At 41.9% G+C, this 18,035-nt stretch overlaps 1 protein-coding gene across 4 annotated transcripts in view; it reads left to right on the top strand.

Moving 5' to 3' along the window:
• Positions 1-18,035, top strand: part of LOC126278095 (epidermal retinol dehydrogenase 2-like) — a 348,505-nt gene that overhangs the window by 291,873 nt on the left and 38,597 nt on the right. For all 4 annotated transcript variants that reach the window (XM_049977953.1, XM_049977946.1, XM_049977963.1 and 1 more), the window contains one exon: positions 7,446-7,617. In XM_049977953.1, the coding sequence (XP_049833910.1) occupies positions 7,446-7,617 (172 nt within the window). The remainder of the gene's footprint in view (positions 1-7,445; positions 7,618-18,035) is intronic.

The following is an 18,035-nucleotide window of genomic DNA, read 5'->3' as shown; positions in this document are numbered from 1 at the left end:
TTACTTGTCCGATTCCAGTGTATTTTATCGACATTGCCAACCCCTTTTGCTTTCTGTTTTAATTTTCCGCATTTTTCGCCGTTTTACACTTTAAGTCGTCATTTTATCGCCTGTTTTTCCTTGTTTCTTTCTTCTTCATTTTCTTACCAAACAGTCGGTAGGCTGTAGAGCAGCGTACTAAGCTGCTGCCAGCCCGCGCCCCCTTCAGGGGGAATTGAAAATCAACAAAGAAAAAAAAATGGTACTTAACTTGAACGAAGTTTAGTGCGTGGTACTTGATGTCCTAAACCAGACAAAGTTTGACTATAATTAAAGTTACAGTTTCAAAACGGCGTAAAAAAATAATCTGAACAGAATATTATCGAAGAAACGAGAAACCTCATCGGAAAAAAAATCGAAGATTTTCCTGCTAGATGGCACTGCAAGCGTCATAGCGTAAACGGGTTCGGCTACAAATGACAGATGAATGCCAATACGATGGCTATGTTGCGAGTTACACATTAACCAAGCGTACTGTGGAATGTCCATGGCCGCGAAAGTTTGGATTCAACAGTTGTGGCACTGTTGGTTGGGTAAGCACAACCACCACGACAAGGCCGTACCACATCGAATGGCAAAATTTGGCTTTTAATCGTCCAGAGGGAAAAATCACATAAAAAGCAACAAACTATGGTGAGACTGGCGCAAGACGTGGTGAAAATGCTGTCCACCGTTTTCTGTCACATGTTGCATGCTGCACAACAGATCGGAGTGTCAAATGGTTCACATGTCTCTGAGCACTATGGGACTTAACATCTGAGTTCATCAGTCCCCTAGACTTAGAACTACTTAAACCTAACTAACCCAAGGACATCTCCCACATCCATGCCCCAGGCAGGATTCAGACCTGCGACCGTAGCGGTCGCCCGGTTCCAGACTGAAGCGCCTAGAACCGTTCGTCCACTGCGGCCGGCTGGAATTCACGGGGATCACGTTCGGAATGCATTACGCTTTGCGTGCCTTCAGTTCAGCTACGTTTCTAATCCGAGCACAGTATCTTTCAGATGGCTCCATAGCCAGAGCCCATAAACATTTTCAGATCATTTGGATGGCCAGGCTGTAGGGAAATGATGGCTGATAAGTCTAGCATTTACAAAATCTCTCTGCAGCAGCCGTTCCACTGGCTGTGCATAAGAATAATCCTCAGCACACAAACGCTGTTCAAGGGTTGCAGTGATGTCGGTATGCAAAAGACTCTCACTAGCGTTCGCCACTGACGTTACAGGTAAAAGAGCCAACAGGACCCTTCCTGTCGAAAAAATATTGTTCTATGATAAACGACGCCACGAACCTTCACCAGACAGAATGCAGCTGTATCTGTGCGAGCAGATTTTATATTGACCATATTCCTCACTGACATGTCCTTCAAGATGTAAATAGGCTTCGTCTGTCCACAGAATGTTCCATGGCCATTAGTTGTCCACTTCCATGCGAGCAAGAAATTCTAGAGCAAACCATTGTTTTATGGCAGCGCAGAACGAAGCAATTCCTGACCATCACGAATTTTTTATTGATAGAAATGGAGGATGTGTCGCAGAATTTTATGCACCATTCCCATAGGCATGTCCAACTTTCAGGCAGTTCCCCATGCACTGCATGTTTGCACACCACCGCTCGACCCCTCGTGCAATGCTGTGGCCACATCTACTAACGTTGAATCAGAACGTACAGAGCCCATCTAGAGGACACAAAACAAAAACTGAAAACTAGAAATGCCATTCTAGCTAAACTCACCGGAACCACTTGGGGATGTGATGCAAATACCTTGAGAACTTCTGCCTTGGCACTGGTATACAGTGTGGCCGAGTATTGTGCACATGTATGGGCCAGAAGTGTGCATGTATCAAAAATCGATATCCAGCTTAGAGAAACAATGAGAATAATATCGGGAGCACTTAAACCTACCCCTATAGATTGGCTACGCGTACTGTCCAACATAGCACCACCTGAAATCAGAAGAAATCAGCTGCTGTCAAGAGAATATAGCAAAATACTGGCAAATCCAAACCTACCCATACATCAGGACCTGACACCAAAAAACCGCCTGAGATCGAGGTCACCTCTATGGCAAATAGGTGAAGAGGTGTTTCCCTTCGACCCAGAAAATGAATGGAAAAGTTTATGGAGTAGAAGCGCAGTAAAGAACAAAAAACTAGTTACTGACCCAAGCATACAAATAGAGGGCTTTAAGCTTCCCAGAAGAGTGTGGACTACGCTGAACCGTGTGAGGACGGGTGTCGGAAGATGCAGGGAGATGATGACAACATGGGGCCTCGCGAACGACCCTCAGTGCGAATGTGGACTCAATCAATCAATGGCCCACTTGATCGAGTGTACTGTGCATGGTTTTAATGGTGAACTGGAGGATATACATAATCTCACGGACAATGCCATTGAATGGCTAAAAAAAATAAGTCATATAGTATAAAATTTTGTATTTTGTATTATGTAATTAGGTAAAGCTGAATGTCTCATTTTTAATGCTGTAATGTTCAAATTTAATATTTCGCCTTGTAAATGCCGATCGAGTAAATAATAAATAATAAATTAGGTTTTTTTCCTCCCTCTTCACCACTGGCCTTCAAAAGAAACTGTCCTTCCTAATTTCGTAGTCATTTCCTCCAAAACTCAGGCAGACATCGGACCAACGCCTATTTTTCGTACCCTCGAGTGTCTGTAACTTCTGCAGAGCTAAAGGAGCACATCACCATTCTCGTGAAGGAGCTCAATCAGCAGCACGCAGTCATGCCGAGTGTCTCAATCACAAACTGAGGAACAGACTTGTGCCCTACATCTTTTATTTTGCGTATTGTGCCACTTACAGCACCATCTAGTGGTAAAATTTTCGCCATTTTTTTTTGTTTCCATAATGTTCCCCCCTTCTTACATAATATTAATTTCAAAATTGACGTCATTCTGAGCTGTGGTCCTTTCTTTACAATAATTTTGGAACTAACTTATAATCGTCCTATACAATGCTATCTAAACAACTTTTTTGTCTCTTGGCGCGGGGTGGGGGGGTGGGGGGGGGGGTGGGGAGGGTGGGGGGGGGGGGGGTTCGAGTCCTCCCTCGGGCACGGGGGGACATGTTTGTCCTTAGGATAATTTAAGTTAAGTAGTGTGTAAGCTTAGGGACTGATGACCTTAGCAGTTAAGTCCCATAAGATTTCACACACATTTGAACATTTATTTTGTCTCCTTGGGGCCTATATGTTGCCATTCTGATTGTAATTGAGCAGGCACTTGATAGTCCAATTACTCGGTAAATAGCAAATGCTGGGTAGGAAGGCAGTCTTCAGAGCAGTATAGTGAGCTAATAGAAGGCACTGAAATACACCGTCTAACTGCCAGTTTGTAAGTGTTGGCTCTGAGTACTATGAGACTTAACATCTGAGGTCATCAGTCCCCTACAACTTAGAACTACTTACACTCAACTAACCTAAGGACATCACACACATCCATACCCGAGGCAGGACTCGAACCTGCGACCGTAGCGGTCGCGGTTTGTAAGTGTCGGAATGTCTGGAGCGCATCAGGTTTTGGTGGCTGTCAGCAGGATGATTTTCGTGTGTACCGCTAGGAGGTGGAAGCAAAGTAGTCCATGGTTGACAGCGTTCCCTATTGCCCGCTATCCACTCTGTCAGCAGACATATCGACCTCCGGAGAAAGTGGCGTGGAAGCAGGTGGAGGTCCATGTTTGTAACCGCCGGGCGGAGGCTCCTTCACGGAACTGAGAGACGCCAGGCGAGTAGCTGTGCCTATGTGGTGGCGGCCTCTCACGCTATTTACTGTTTACCCCTTGCTTGTTACACAGCACTTTCAAAAACCTACGACGGCAATCATTCGAATTTATACACAAATAATAACGTTCATTTTAGCATAAGAATTGCGTAATTGAAATCTACGGGGGTCGTCCAATAAGTAATGTCCCATTTTTAAATTTTTTTTTAATGCTATTAATGTACTTAGGCAAACGTCCTTGCTGGTGTTTCACATTTGATGTTTGTTCTGTGCGCCGGTGAAGTTTCGAAACATTCTGGCAGATGGCTGAGCCATAATACAGCGTCACAATGGGTTCTACACACACTGTGTCATCAAAAGTATCCGGACACTTGACAGAAAATGATTTACAAGTTCGTGGCGCCCTCCGTCGGTAATGCTAGAATTCAATGCTGTGTTGGCCCACCCTTAGCCTTGATGACAGCTTCTACTCTCGCAGTTATACGTTCAGTCAGGTGCTGAAAGGCTCCTTGGGGACTGGCAGTCCATTCTTCACGGAATGCTTCACTGAGTAGAAGTATCGATGTCGGTCTGCTAGGCCTGGCACGATGTCGGCGTTCCAAAACATCCCAAAGGTGTTCTATAGGATTCAGATCAGGATTCCGTGCAGGCCAGTTCATTACATGGATGTTATTGTCGTGTAACCATTCCACCACAGGCCGTGCATTATGAACAGCTGCTGGATCGTGTTGAAAGATACAATCATCATCTCCGAATTGCTCTTCAGCAGTGGGAAGCAAGAAGGTGTTTAAAACATTAATGTCGGTCTGTGCTGTGATACTGCCACGTAAAATAACAAGGGGTGGAAGCCCCATACATGAAAAACACGACCACACCATAACACCACCACCTCCGTGTTTTAATTGGCACTCCACACGCTGACAGATGACTTTCGCCGGGCATTCGTCACACCCACACCCTGCAGTCGGATCGCCACATTGTGTATCGTGATTCGTAACTCCACACAACCTTTTTTCCACTGCTCCATCGTCCAATATTTACACTCCTTACACCAACCGAGGCGTCGTTTGGCATTTAACGGCGTGGTGTGTGGTTTATGAGCAGCCGCTCGACCATGATATCCCAGTTTGCTCACCTCCCGCCTAACTGTCATAGTACTTGCACTGGATCCTGATGCAGCTGGGAATTCCTGTGTGGTGGGCTGGATAGATGTTTGCCTATTACACATTACGACCCTCTTTCACTGTCGGCGGTCACTGTCAGTAAACAGACGAGATCGGCCTGTACGCTTTTGTGCTGTAAGTATCCCTTCACGTTTCCACTTCACTATCACATCGGAAACAGTGGATCTATGGATGTTTAGGAGTGTGGAAATCTCGCTTACAGGCGTATGACACAAGTGACACCCAATCACCTGACCGCGTTCGAAGTCCCCATTCTGTTCACTCGCGATGTCTAATGACTACTGAGTTCCCTAATATGGAGCACCTGGCAATAGGTGGCATCATAATGAATCTAATAGGGAAAACGTATGTTTTTTTTTTGGGGGGGGGGGGGGTGTCGGGATACTTTTGATCACACAGTGTACGACTCACGTTACAAACAGCGTGCTGTTATTGAATTCTTGTGTGTAGAAAAGAAACCGTGGTGAACATCCATAAACGTTTGCGTGCAGTATACGGCGATGCTGCATTTGATAGGAGTGCAGTGGGGCGATGAGTAAAGAAAGTTACAGCCTCAGGAATGCAGAAACAGAGCTCCATGATCAGCCGCGCTCGGGACGTCCTGTCACAACCACTGCTCCGGACATGCTGAATCGTGTGGATGCCATTATCTCTTTGGGTCGCTTAAAGATTCTCTACTGGGAACACACTATGAAGGTGACGAGAGTGTCAGTCATAGAGTGAAAACATGGCTACGCTTAGAGGGCAAGATGTTTTACCATCAGGGAATACATGCTCCTCCACACAACGTTGGCGTACGACCAAAGAATGTGATGGAGACTACGTAGAGAAATAGGAGATGCACAAGATATGTTGATGTACACTACTGGCCCTTAAAATTGCTACACCACGAAGATGACGTGGTGCAGACGCGAAATTTAACCGACAGGAGTAGATGCTGTGATATGCAAATGATTAGCTTTTCAGAGCATTCACACAAGGTTGGCGCCGGTGGTGACACCTACAACGTGCTGACATGAATCGATTTCTCATACACAAACAGCAGTTGTCAGCTGTTGCCTGGTGAAACGTTGTTGTCATGCCTCGTGTAAGGAGGAGAAATGCGTACCATCACGTTTCTGACTTTGATAAAGATCGGACTGTAGCCTATCGCGATTGCGGTTTATCGTATCGCGACATTGCTGCTGGCGTTGGTCGAGATCAAATGACTGTTAGCAGAATATGGAATCGGTGGGTTCATGAGGGCAATACGGAACACCGTACTGGATCACAATGGCCTCGTATCACTAGCAGTCGACATGATAGGCATCTTATCCGCATTAGCTGTAACGGATCGTGCAGCCGCGTCTCGATCCCTGAGTCAACAGATGGGGACGTTTGCAAGACAACAACCATCTGCACGAACAGTTCGACGACGTTTGCAGCAGCACGGACTATCAGCTCGGAGACCATGGCTGCGGTTACCCTTGACGCTGCGTCACAGATAGGAGCGCCTGAGATGGTGTACTCAACGACGAACCTGGTTGCACGAATGGCAATATGTCATTTTTTCGGATGATCCCAGGTTTTGTTTACAGCATCATGATGGTCCCATCCTTGTTTGGCGACATCGCGGTGAACGCACATTGGAAGCGTGTATTCGTCATTGCCATACTGGTGTATCACCCGGCATGATAGTATGGGGCGCCATTGGTTACACGTCTCGGCCACCTCTTGTTCGCATTGACGGCATTTTGAACAGTGGACGTTACATTTCAGATGTGTTACGACCCGTGGTTCTACCCTTCACTCGATCCCTGTAAAACCGTACATTTCAGCAGGTCCTGTACGGGCCTTTCTGGATACAGAAAATGTTCGACTGCTGCCCTGGCCAGCACATTCTCCAGATCTCTCACCAATTGAAAACGTCTGGTCACTGGTGGCCGAGCAACTGGCTCGTCACAACACGCCAGTCACTACTCTTAATGAACTGTGGTATCGTGTTGAAGCTGCATGTGCAGCTGCACCTGCACACGCCATCCAAGCTCTGCTTGACCCAATGCCCAGGCGTATCAAGGCCGTTATTACGGCCAGATGTGGTTGTTCTGGGTACTGATTTCTCAGGATGTATGCACCCAAATTGCGTGAAAATGTAATCACACGTCAGTTCTAGTAGAACATATTTGTCGAATGAATACCCGTTTATCATCTGCATTTCTTCTTGGTGTAGCAATTTTAATGGCCAGTAGTGTATGTCACCAAATTCTGACTCTTAACAATAAGTATGTTATCAGCAAAAAAATGTGGGGCATTGGTTATTGAACGACACTCGTTATTTAACGGGGGGGGGGGGGGGGGGCAAAAGGACATTGTCTATTAATTTAAAGCTGTTACTAAAGTAATAAAAGCACGAGATAGAGGTTGCATATACTATTGTGACGGGATTGTAGTGTACCTGAGACGTCGGAACTGTCTGAGCAGTGTGTGTGCGTTTGCCCGCAGCTCCGAGGCGCTGGACTCCGAGCGCGGGATGCTGCTGAAGGTGTACTCGGGGCTGGTGCTGGCGGCTGACGCGCTGCTCGTGCTGCTACGTGTGCTGCTCGCCATCCTAGAGGCGCTCGTCTCCAAGTTCCTGCCCGCCAAGGAGAAGCCCGTCGCCGGCGAGATAGCGCTCGTGAGTACCCAACAGCCTTGCGTTCTCTCAATGTCGGCGGTAAACACACTCTCATCAAAAGGATCAGGAAAATCCTACTGAAAGTTCTCTTTAAATAAATAAAAAAATAGAAGAGTGACAGTTCTCTTTGAAATAACTAAAAATATAACTGAAATACTGTTTCCGATTGTACGATATGAGCTGAAATAATAAATGAACCGTCGTAATGAAACCTGTGCTGTCGTAATGTGAAAGCAAAGATACACTACAACAGTAATAAAACAACAAAAAATTCAGGATGGAATGTAACACTATATTGATAAGGGAAGATGCTGATTCGCAGATAGGCACAACAAAAAGACTTTTTTTTCCTTTACAGTCGTATTGATCAACTAGGATCACGTTAACAATTTCAGTTCCTCTTCTTCCTATTCCCTCATTTTCTCCCCATGAAGTCTCTTCCTTTCTTCTGTCCACGTTGTTCCCGATTTTTAATTTCTTCTGTTTTGAAAGCCTTCCAAATTTAGTATTTTGTTTTTAAAACGGTTTATTTCTCCTATTTCTGACTCTTTGATGTTTTTTCTTTCAAGGCCTTTTCTTACTTCTGTAATCCATGCTATTGTCGATTTCTTCTTCCAGAAATATACGAGTATTTGTTTTGTTAGTCTATTTCCATCCATTCGGCAGAGATGTCCAAAAAAGGTTAATCTTCGTTTGGCCATTACTTCAGATATTTTGTCTGTATTTTTGTAGATCTCCTCATTACTTCAAAAAAAAAAAAAAAAAAAAAATGGTGCAAATGGGTCTGAGCACTATGGGACTCATCAAAGGTCATCAGTCGCCTAGAACTTAGAACTACTTAAACGTAACTAACCTAAGGACATCACACACATCCATGCCCGAGACAGGATTCGAACCTGCGACCGTAGCGGCCGCGCGGTTCCAGACTGTAGCGCCTAGGAACGCTCAGCCACTCCGGCCGGCTCTTATTTTCCAACCATCTGCAGTTTTCATTGCACCCATTATTTTTCTAATAATCCTTCTTTCCAGTACGTCTAGTTTGTCTATCTTATAGTTCATCGTTAGGCATTCAGATCCATATAAACATTCTGGTCGTACCATTGTGGTACGTACACAGAGATACTCGAAAGGTGCAATGAGTTCTCAGTTAGTTGCAAATCGAACTAATTTTCCGAACGCACTTGGTTCTGCGATTCATTAAAAACTCTGAAGAGAAAGTTTGGTAAAAAAAAATTAATTATACGCATAAATGAAGACACTATGTTTTTTGTATAATGTGAAATAGTGTTCATGCATGATTTTAAATTTAATGAACTTCTTAAGATCCAAAAAGTACACTTTCCTATCTCTCAGATCTAGTAACTCTCAGTACAGTAACAAAGTCAGTCCGATGGCACAGAAATAGTGAAAAAGCAACGTCATTATAATATTTACCTATGACATTCCATTAAACTTCCTCCTTCACAGATCAGTTTCCGCTACAATCTTGATATAATCATGTTGATTGAACAGATTGATAAACTAAGACGTTATATTCGAAACATAACATTGCCACTGCTTCCAAACTCTAACACAGCTAACATTCTCTGTTCCATTGCGCCTTCGTGCACATCAGAGATAGTAACCTAACTTCTGTGTTGTCAGTAGAGAATCAGTAACACACGAGATGGTGACTTAGAAAGTGAACTAGTCATTGGATATCACTTCAGGGACATTTAAACCCTTCTAAAGCTGCTCAAGTACAAAGTTGGTGATGTGACTGTGAAGTGGAAACGTTAAGAAACAAACGCAGATAAATGAAGACCGGGCAGACCTCACGTACCGACAGACAGGTAGCATCGAGCACTGCGAGGGTGATGAAATGGATGGAAAGAATCACTCATGTGTTTCAAAGTTCTGCCAGCAGCCCAGCTAACGCAAAGACTGCATAAGGAATTACAAAGAATGGGGCACAACGGTTCGAGCAGCTCCTCAAACCACACACTTCTGTAGTCAGTGATAAGCGAAGATCGATGTTGTGGAAAGGGTGACGCCACTTATAACATTAACACCTATAATTATGGGGAATCTGCTTTATATTCCGAATATGATAATCAAGAACGTTTTAGTTTTTCGAGAAATTAGCTGTCGGAACTCCGTCTTTGGCGCCAGCATTACAAGAGAACTCGGACCTGACAGTATTTGGTTTAATCTTTTTGTAAAAATCGAGGATTATGATAATAATTCTTTTGACTTTCATTTTGTTTAAAACAGCAAAATAGCTGCGGCCCACAGTTAGCCTGAAAACAATTCGAATGGTATTTTCTTGACCGCGAAAGGACATGAAGCCTACTTTCGTGATAACCGCACTCAGAAAAATTATCGAACTTCGAGAAAAACAAATTACTGCCGGTCCTAATAAATGTAGTATGCAAATTACAATTTCTCACAAAATGACTTTTAAAACAATCGCGAACAGAAGGAAAAGCTTCCATATTTAATTTGCTAACTTTTTATGAATAAATTTATTTTTTCTTTTTATCCAAAATGAAAGAGGATCTCCAAATAGCATAGTCGTAATACGCAGATTACTTTTTACGCAGCTACGTATGTCAATAAAACTTACATTTATTATTAATTCTCAGCGACAAAAGACCTAAAAAAATGGTTCAAATGGCTCTGAGCACTTAGAACTACTTAAACCTAACTAACCTAAGGACATCACACACATCCATGCCCTAGGCAGGATTCGAACCTGCGACCGTAGCAGTGGCACGGTTCCGGACTGCGCGCCTGGAACCGCGAGACCACCGCGGCCGGCGACAAAAGACCTAATTGCATCCAAGAACCTGATAACAAGAGGGCAAAGAAAGGAAGAGATGGCAGCTAAAGAACAGAGAGACAAGAGACAAGAGAACTTTTCACACTTGTACATGTCCATACATAATATTCTGACACTGTTGACTTTGCCTAATTTTTACCTCCCTGTGATTGTGCAAGGTTCATTCAACGCTGCATTTCATAGATGTTTAAATAAAAAAATTAAATCTTGTTTCACTCAGGCACACTAGACACTGTCATTAGGTAATTGTTTCTTCTCAGTCAGCCTGCTTAGTCTGAGTGTAACGATCCAGGGTGCATTACAGCAGAACTATACGACATTGTTAGGCCAGAAAGTATAGAGCCGCCGATATATACACAAAAAATAAGTTTTAAAATAAAACATGTTAGGGGGTTTATCTTGAACTAAGCTACCTCAGCAAAAAGCTTTTAAGCTCCAAAAACGTTACAGCAAAGGCGCTTTTAGCTGAAAAACGGAAACATGAAACGAAAAATAACATAGAGACTAAATATGCTGGAATAGCATGGAATGTAGTCTGTAAAAATATCAGAAGTGATGTTCTTTCGTCTGACGCGAGAACAGCGCAGTACGAGGTGGTCAGTAATATCATCAGCAATAATGAGCGTCTATTTGCCATCGGTTTAAATGTCACTAACCTCTGCAGCAAATGCATCCTCGTTGATAGTGTCCCTCATTGATACACATATGGAGATCGGACAATCAACTGAAGGTGGACCAGGGAGAAAATGAATGCTTGAAGTCTGGTTATGACACCATACACTGGACGGTATATCACTGGAAACGAGTGATATAGATAGTTAACAAGAACTTCAGCAAACAATGTACCGACTAACTTTTTCTTCAGACCAGAAGAAAGTTACTACCCTCATGCAAAAATAACGCAGTGATTTTGTGAATTGGCAAATATACAAGTTACATTTTTAACTATATTTGGAGCGGTGAACATATTGCGTACAAGACGTAGATGGAAAATGAATTCGAGAGAACACTTAAGTACCAGAATCACAATAATAAATATGGTAACATGTTCCGAATTTTCTTCAACAGAATGGGTACAGTCTAGGAAACGTGGATTCTTCGTGGAGAGGGGATGGGTTGGGCCACGAAGCACAAGCTGTGCCGCGGCGAGGCCCCACTGCTTCTGTGGCGCGTTCCCGACCCTACCCTGCTCACCTGCAAGTCACACATGAAAAATAAGTCATTAACAGCCTACAGCAGGGACAAAAATATGACAGCAAACCTTTCTTAAGAACACACATCAAGGATTTACTGAATGATTAAGTTGGGCCTGGGAACCTCAGTCTGCAGAAGAAGAAGATGTGCATGCAGCACTGCCACCAGTTGAAGGTGACAGTGGAGGTGCTAAATGTATGCTCCTGCTAAAGACTGAAAATCATTTCTCATTCTATGAATGCTGTAATTCATGACTGTAAATATCTGTCACCTTATTTATGTCATTTCATTGTAAGCTAGCTATTTTTGTTACTCTTTCGTGGAGTAAAAAGAAAAAAAAGTGGCAACGTGCTTGCCTCCAATGCAGCTGGCCCGGGTTCATTCCCGGCTGGGTTGGAGATTTTCTCCGCTCCTGGACTGAGTGTTGTGTTGTCCTTATCATCATTTCATCCATATCAGTGGCGCGCAAGTCGCCCAATGTGGCGTCGACTGAAATAAGACGCACTCGGCGGCCGAAATTCCCCGGATGGAGCATCCCGGCCGACAATCCCATACGATCACTTCATTTTTTAAAATTTCTTCTCATATGGGGGACAATGCGTTAAGTCTGGTTATGACACCATACAGTGTACTGTACAATGTACTGCCAACAGTCAATTGCGGAGAAGGTGGTGTTCCGGTATAGGGGGTGTTTATTCGTGGTTTTGATGTGGCCCCTTACTGTGCTTCAGAAAACCTAAATTCGAAAGGGTATGAAAACATTTTACAGCATTGTGTACTGTGTACAGGAGAGGAACATTCGAGAGACGATGATTGTATCAGCATGACAATGCACGCTGCCACAAAGCAACGGTTTGTGGACGATAACATTACTGCAATGAACTGGCCTGCCCAGAGCCCCGACTTGAACTCAACGGAACACGTTTGGGATGAGTCAGAACGTCTATCTCTCTCCAGACTCTCAGTCCAGTATCACTACTTTCTCTGCTTTCGGCTCTTGAGGAATAATACACTGCCATTCCTCCACAGACATTCATCACTTCATTGAAAGTGTCCCTAGCAGAGTTCAAGCCGCCATAGACGTGAAGGTTGGGTACATTGCGTATTAGTGTCCGCTAATAGGTGTCAACATACTTTGGATCAGACAGTGTATTCGTAAAAATATCTTCGCTACATGTGATTACCTAGTGCCTAGTGAGGATGAGATTAAGACTGGAGCACACCTTGACAAACTCATTTTTCGCAAATCTGTAACGAGTAAATTGGCTCATTGCTAGCATTGAGCATTACTGTTACCTTATTTTTGACTGATGCCATGACCTAGTGACTAGAGTTGCCACTTACTAATCCAGAGGCCCCTTATATTATATCCGTTGAAGTCAGATTTTCACAGAGCATATTGTTTTGCAACAGGGATGCATTCAGTCTTGAGCATCTGCTTGGAACAGCTTGATCAGAATGGCACAATTCACGATTCTGTACCATGTTGAATTAATATCTGTGGTTAGTATATGGTAGCTTATTTCGATGCCACATTGCGACCAGCACGAAATACATGACTCACTCCTTCTAAAACAGTCATTTTAGAGACCGGGTTATATGCATTTGCATGCTGCATATGCATTTGCATATTTAGCTCCTTTTCACCGGTTACTGCATATTTTAACTAAAAACTAGTGACGATGCATATTGTCGCTCTGTGTTTACAACATTTTAAAAGTTGATATCTCACAGATCGACTGCGATCTGGAACTACATGCAGTCGCTAACCGAGAGGTCTCTGCCCAGCGAAATCATTACATAAGAGGGACAGGAACAGGCAGACAGAGTCAATGCTCCTGCACTCGCGGTAAATCCCCTCCGCTGTCATACCGTACGTGTCGGCAACAGTTACACTACGCAAGCTTTAGTCGCACGTCCATTGTTTCAGTTCAGCTTTCTATTTACCTGTACACAGTTAAACGTGTCGTTTAACGACGAGACATGTTGTGCACTATGCCGTCCGAAAAAAGAAACGTCCTTTCGTGTATAGCTGACCATCCTGGCACATTTACACACGACGGAATTGTTTTATATTGTCCAGTTTGCGAGAAAAACGTTTCGTGCAAAAAAGTTTCAAGTAGACCAGCATGTCAGCACAAGTGTTCGTATCGCAGGAATGCAAAGAGAGGACTTCCGACAACAGCAAGTTGCAGTAGCAGGGATTTGTCCAAAGGCAAACAAAAAAATCGGTGTAACATGGATCTATGTAAAGTATTCATTGCAAGCAATATTCCTCTTCACAAACTTATAAATCCTATTCTCAAAGGCTTCCTGCGTAAATATTGCTTAAATCAAATTATACCAGGTGAATCAAAATTGCGTAAAAATTGCATACCGACAATTTACGTAAATGTTCTGGAAGAAATACGCAATGAACTGAAGGACAGCATTATCTGGATTTCAGTTGACGAAACTACAGACACTTGTGGCCGTTATGTGGCAAATTTAATTGCTGGTGCTTTAAAAGAAGAGCCGTCTCCTTCTTATTTAGCAGCCTGCAAAGAACTTGAAAAAGTAAATCATTCTACGATTGCCAGATTTGTGAATGAAGGTATTAGAAAAATATTTTCAGAATCTTCTGCAGATGAAAGGGTGTTTGTGTTTATTTCAGATTCTGTATCATATATGACCAAATCAGGAAATGCCCTCCGTATATTTTATCCAAATTTGATTCAGGTGACTTGCTTTGCTCATGGATTACATCGCATTGCTGAAGAAGTACGTTCCACGTTTGTGAATGTAAAAAAACTGATTTCATCCACAGAGAAAGTGTTTCTCAAGGCTTCTGCTCGCATCAAGACCTACAAAGGAAAGCTACTAAATGTATCTTTACCTCCCGAACCAGTGCTAACTCGGGCTACATGGGTCGAAGCTGTGTTATTTTACAATGAATATTTCGAGGCCATTAGAGGAGTAGTAAACGACTTCGATAGTGCAGAGGCTTTGGCAGTTTGCCAGTGCAAGGAAGCTTTTAACGTCTCCGGTATTGAAAAAGACTTTGGTGTGAGTAGCACTCATTTTTCCCATATACCTGCAAGCATTAAAAAAGCTTGAAACTCAAGGTCTGGCGTTAAATGAACCTATTCAGTTAATGAATAAAATTATTCTAGTGAACTCGTCATTGCCGGAGGTATTCCCAAGAAAATTGAAAGAAAAGTTTGAAAACATTTTAAACAATAACCCAGGCTTTGGAACCTTGTGCAAAATTGATAATTTTATTAATGGAATGGATGAATTTTTACCAGAAACAGTAAGTACCAACATAGCACCCAAATTGAAATATTGCCCAGTTATCTCAGTCGATGCAGAACAGTCCTTTTCTGCTTACAAAAATGTTTTAAGTGATTGAAGATACTATCTTACCCATTAAGTCCCAAATTATTTTTTTAAAAATTGAAGTTTTTATTCCTTAATTATAGTGTACGTAGTGTATGAACCACAATTAGTACAAAAATAGTTAAGGAATATTTATACATGCTGATATAATGGCCGTCCTCAAAATAGGACGCTGGGATCTATCAGTGTCGTATAGCATACTCAACTGTATTCAAGTCTTTAACTATTTATTTGCTTGTGAAGTAGTAATATATTGTATTTTTATAAATAAATATGTGCTCCCAATAGTAGGTCATCCCTTGCAGTATCTTCTGGATCCTTTCCTCAGTATAAATCAAATTTGAAACAGTAGCCACTTGCTCCACAAAGAGACCACAACTTATAGCCAAATCTAATAGGCTTGCCTCGAATAAACTGTTTCAGCCCACTCCGTCCATAATATTTGACTATCATTTCGTCAACTGACAAATTTTCCTCAAATATTCCAAATTTTTGAAAAGATTCATTTATCATTTTCAAGAGACGTCTAGTTTTGAATCCACGATCGTGTTTGTTTTCATTAGCTAAGTCATTATCTTGAAAATGAAGCAATGTTTTCAACTTCTGATATTTATTCCTTGACATAGCTGTCTTTATAACTAGTATGCCAACATCTTCATCTTCAGACCAGTACCAGTATAGCTTCTCAGCAGGGAGCTTATGGTAGCCAGCAAAAAGAAGAAATCCGACAAAGACCTTCACTTCTTCAACTATGATGATAAAATCCTGCATATTCTTCATATTTACTGCATATCTTACAGTTTGTTCTTTATGAACTCGTATATGTTTTCGTTCATCAGTTCTTCAGACATCTCCTTCGGAGCCAAGGAAGAAAGTTGTTCCGTCAATTCCTCTCTCTTTGTGCTGATCTCATGCTCACTAGTTTGAGACAGTTTTGTAAAAACTGGAGGTGTCTTTTTCCAATTGCTTTTCTCATCAGTAAGACGTCTCTTCTTCGATTTACTTCTGGTAACTTCGGATGTACTTGGTAGCGAAGTTTTACATACAGTTTCTTCGTTATTCTCTGATGCAACATAATGTTAATCAATAGCTCCTGGCACATCTGAGACTTCCACGGTTCCAGTAACATCGTCTGGACCTTCTTCTTCGTCGGTCATACAGCCTACCTCAGGAGGACATACGGTGATATCAAAATGGTCCTGATCATATGACACCGCATTATAGAATGCGTCACTGTTTATTATTTCTTCTGTTTTTTCGTTAGTGAGGTAACTACCTCGTCTGAAGGCCATTATAATCTATATAAAATGAAATGAAATAAAATGTAATAAAATAAAGTGAAATGAAAGAAAAATTACCACGTTCTAAAAAGAAAATACATCAGCAGTAGCAGAGTTTCATATTCGAACGTGCAGCAATACAAATAACTGAAATGATAACACCAAGTCCCAGTGTCCTATTTCGAGTACACCAAATTTTATAACAACGGAAAACAATGAATATAGGTCCAATTGAGCTAACAATGCAAGTAGTTTAAAAGACACATTGTTGACTATAAATAATCACAAAAAGATCTTTGCCATATTTCAAATATTACTAAATTGTCGATAAAGTAAATACCCGTAATAACGAAAAGTGTGCCTTAGTATTCAATAATCAATTACTGGTAGGATTTATAGCTTATAATTTCCTGTAAGCATACATTTGTTATAAAAAGCGTCAACAAATGACGTAGAACAGTAATAGTTGCAAATTAATAATTTATTGTATATTTATAAATAAATATGTGCTCTGTCCTCAAAATAGGACACTGGTAATTAACGGGTTAATACCGAACATTTGAAACAGTGCTTGGTCGTTTATGATTACAATAGCAAAAAAAATTAAAATAAATTGTAAATGATGCTTTGATCCAGTAGTATTAATTAAAAGTTAATGCTGTTCAAAAATATTCATGATTGTATGTTGCTTTTTAAATAAAATATTACGTAATTTTTGAGGGTGTCCCTCTGCATGCGATACATCTCGAAGTTGGTCCTGTAGATATCCATTGTTTCGCTGCGACTCACTGTTTCGCTGCGACTCACTCGTATCGCATCCGTTTGTTACCGACAACAGTATCAAAGAAGGAACAATTCTTGGAACACGGAGTGCGTCCCCATTTTGCAAATTTTTAGAAAATAGTCCCAGAGAGGCCCCCTTCCTAACCTGTACCAGAAAGTATTCAGAAAATATCAGCGTTCTAAATGTACCGATTTTTCGCGTGGCCGGCGCTCTTCCTCGTGGTTAATATGCAAAGGTTCGACTTTGAGGTGTAATGCAAGCAGTAACTACCATGTTTTTTTTTATTATTTGATTTTGCATATTTCGACACTTTTCATGCATTTTAAGCTTTTTTCATACATATTTGCCTGCGTATTTTAGGTTTTTATGATTGCTTGGTCTGGTCTCTTGTCATTATTATGTGTTTTGGGCAGTTTATACCGAAGATGTCTCATGTGTGTCTGTTTCTGGTGACTTCGTCATATTGCTTGTTCATTAGTTGTATGTGGAACAAGATGATAAGTGATCCGAACTGTGAATCCAAGCGTTACTTCTTGAAGGACTGACGTAAAATGTGCAATTAACTTCAGTCTTAAGTAATATTTGTATTGAAAGCAATAATTACGCTTGTCACTTATGGAGATGGAACTACCAGTCAGACGCATGTGGTAGGGAAGGTTTAACCATATCACTTACATACGAACAGCTAAGGCGATAATTTCGAGGCGGCTGTCCACATGCTTCACTACAGAAGCCTAACTGTTAAATAAATGAAAAACCGCCCCAGCTGCTGTTGAGAAATTTGAGTCCATCGCCGGTTTCGGCCTCTGTATTAAGCCATTTTCAAGTGGACATATAACACTTCAAATCCACCTAACTTGCACTTTTATCATTTGGACTTTGCTTCTCTACATCATAATTTTTCAGATCCACTTGAAAATAGTCTAACATACAAAGGCCGAAACCGGTAGTGGAATCAGTT

Source organism: Schistocerca gregaria, chromosome 1 (assembly GCF_023897955.1).
Source record: "Schistocerca gregaria isolate iqSchGreg1 chromosome 1, iqSchGreg1.2, whole genome shotgun sequence".
NCBI classification, from domain to species: Eukaryota; Metazoa; Arthropoda; class Insecta; order Orthoptera; family Acrididae; genus Schistocerca; species Schistocerca gregaria.
Note: the sequence above shows the minus strand (reverse complement) of the source record. Positions and strands in the feature narration are given on the sequence as shown.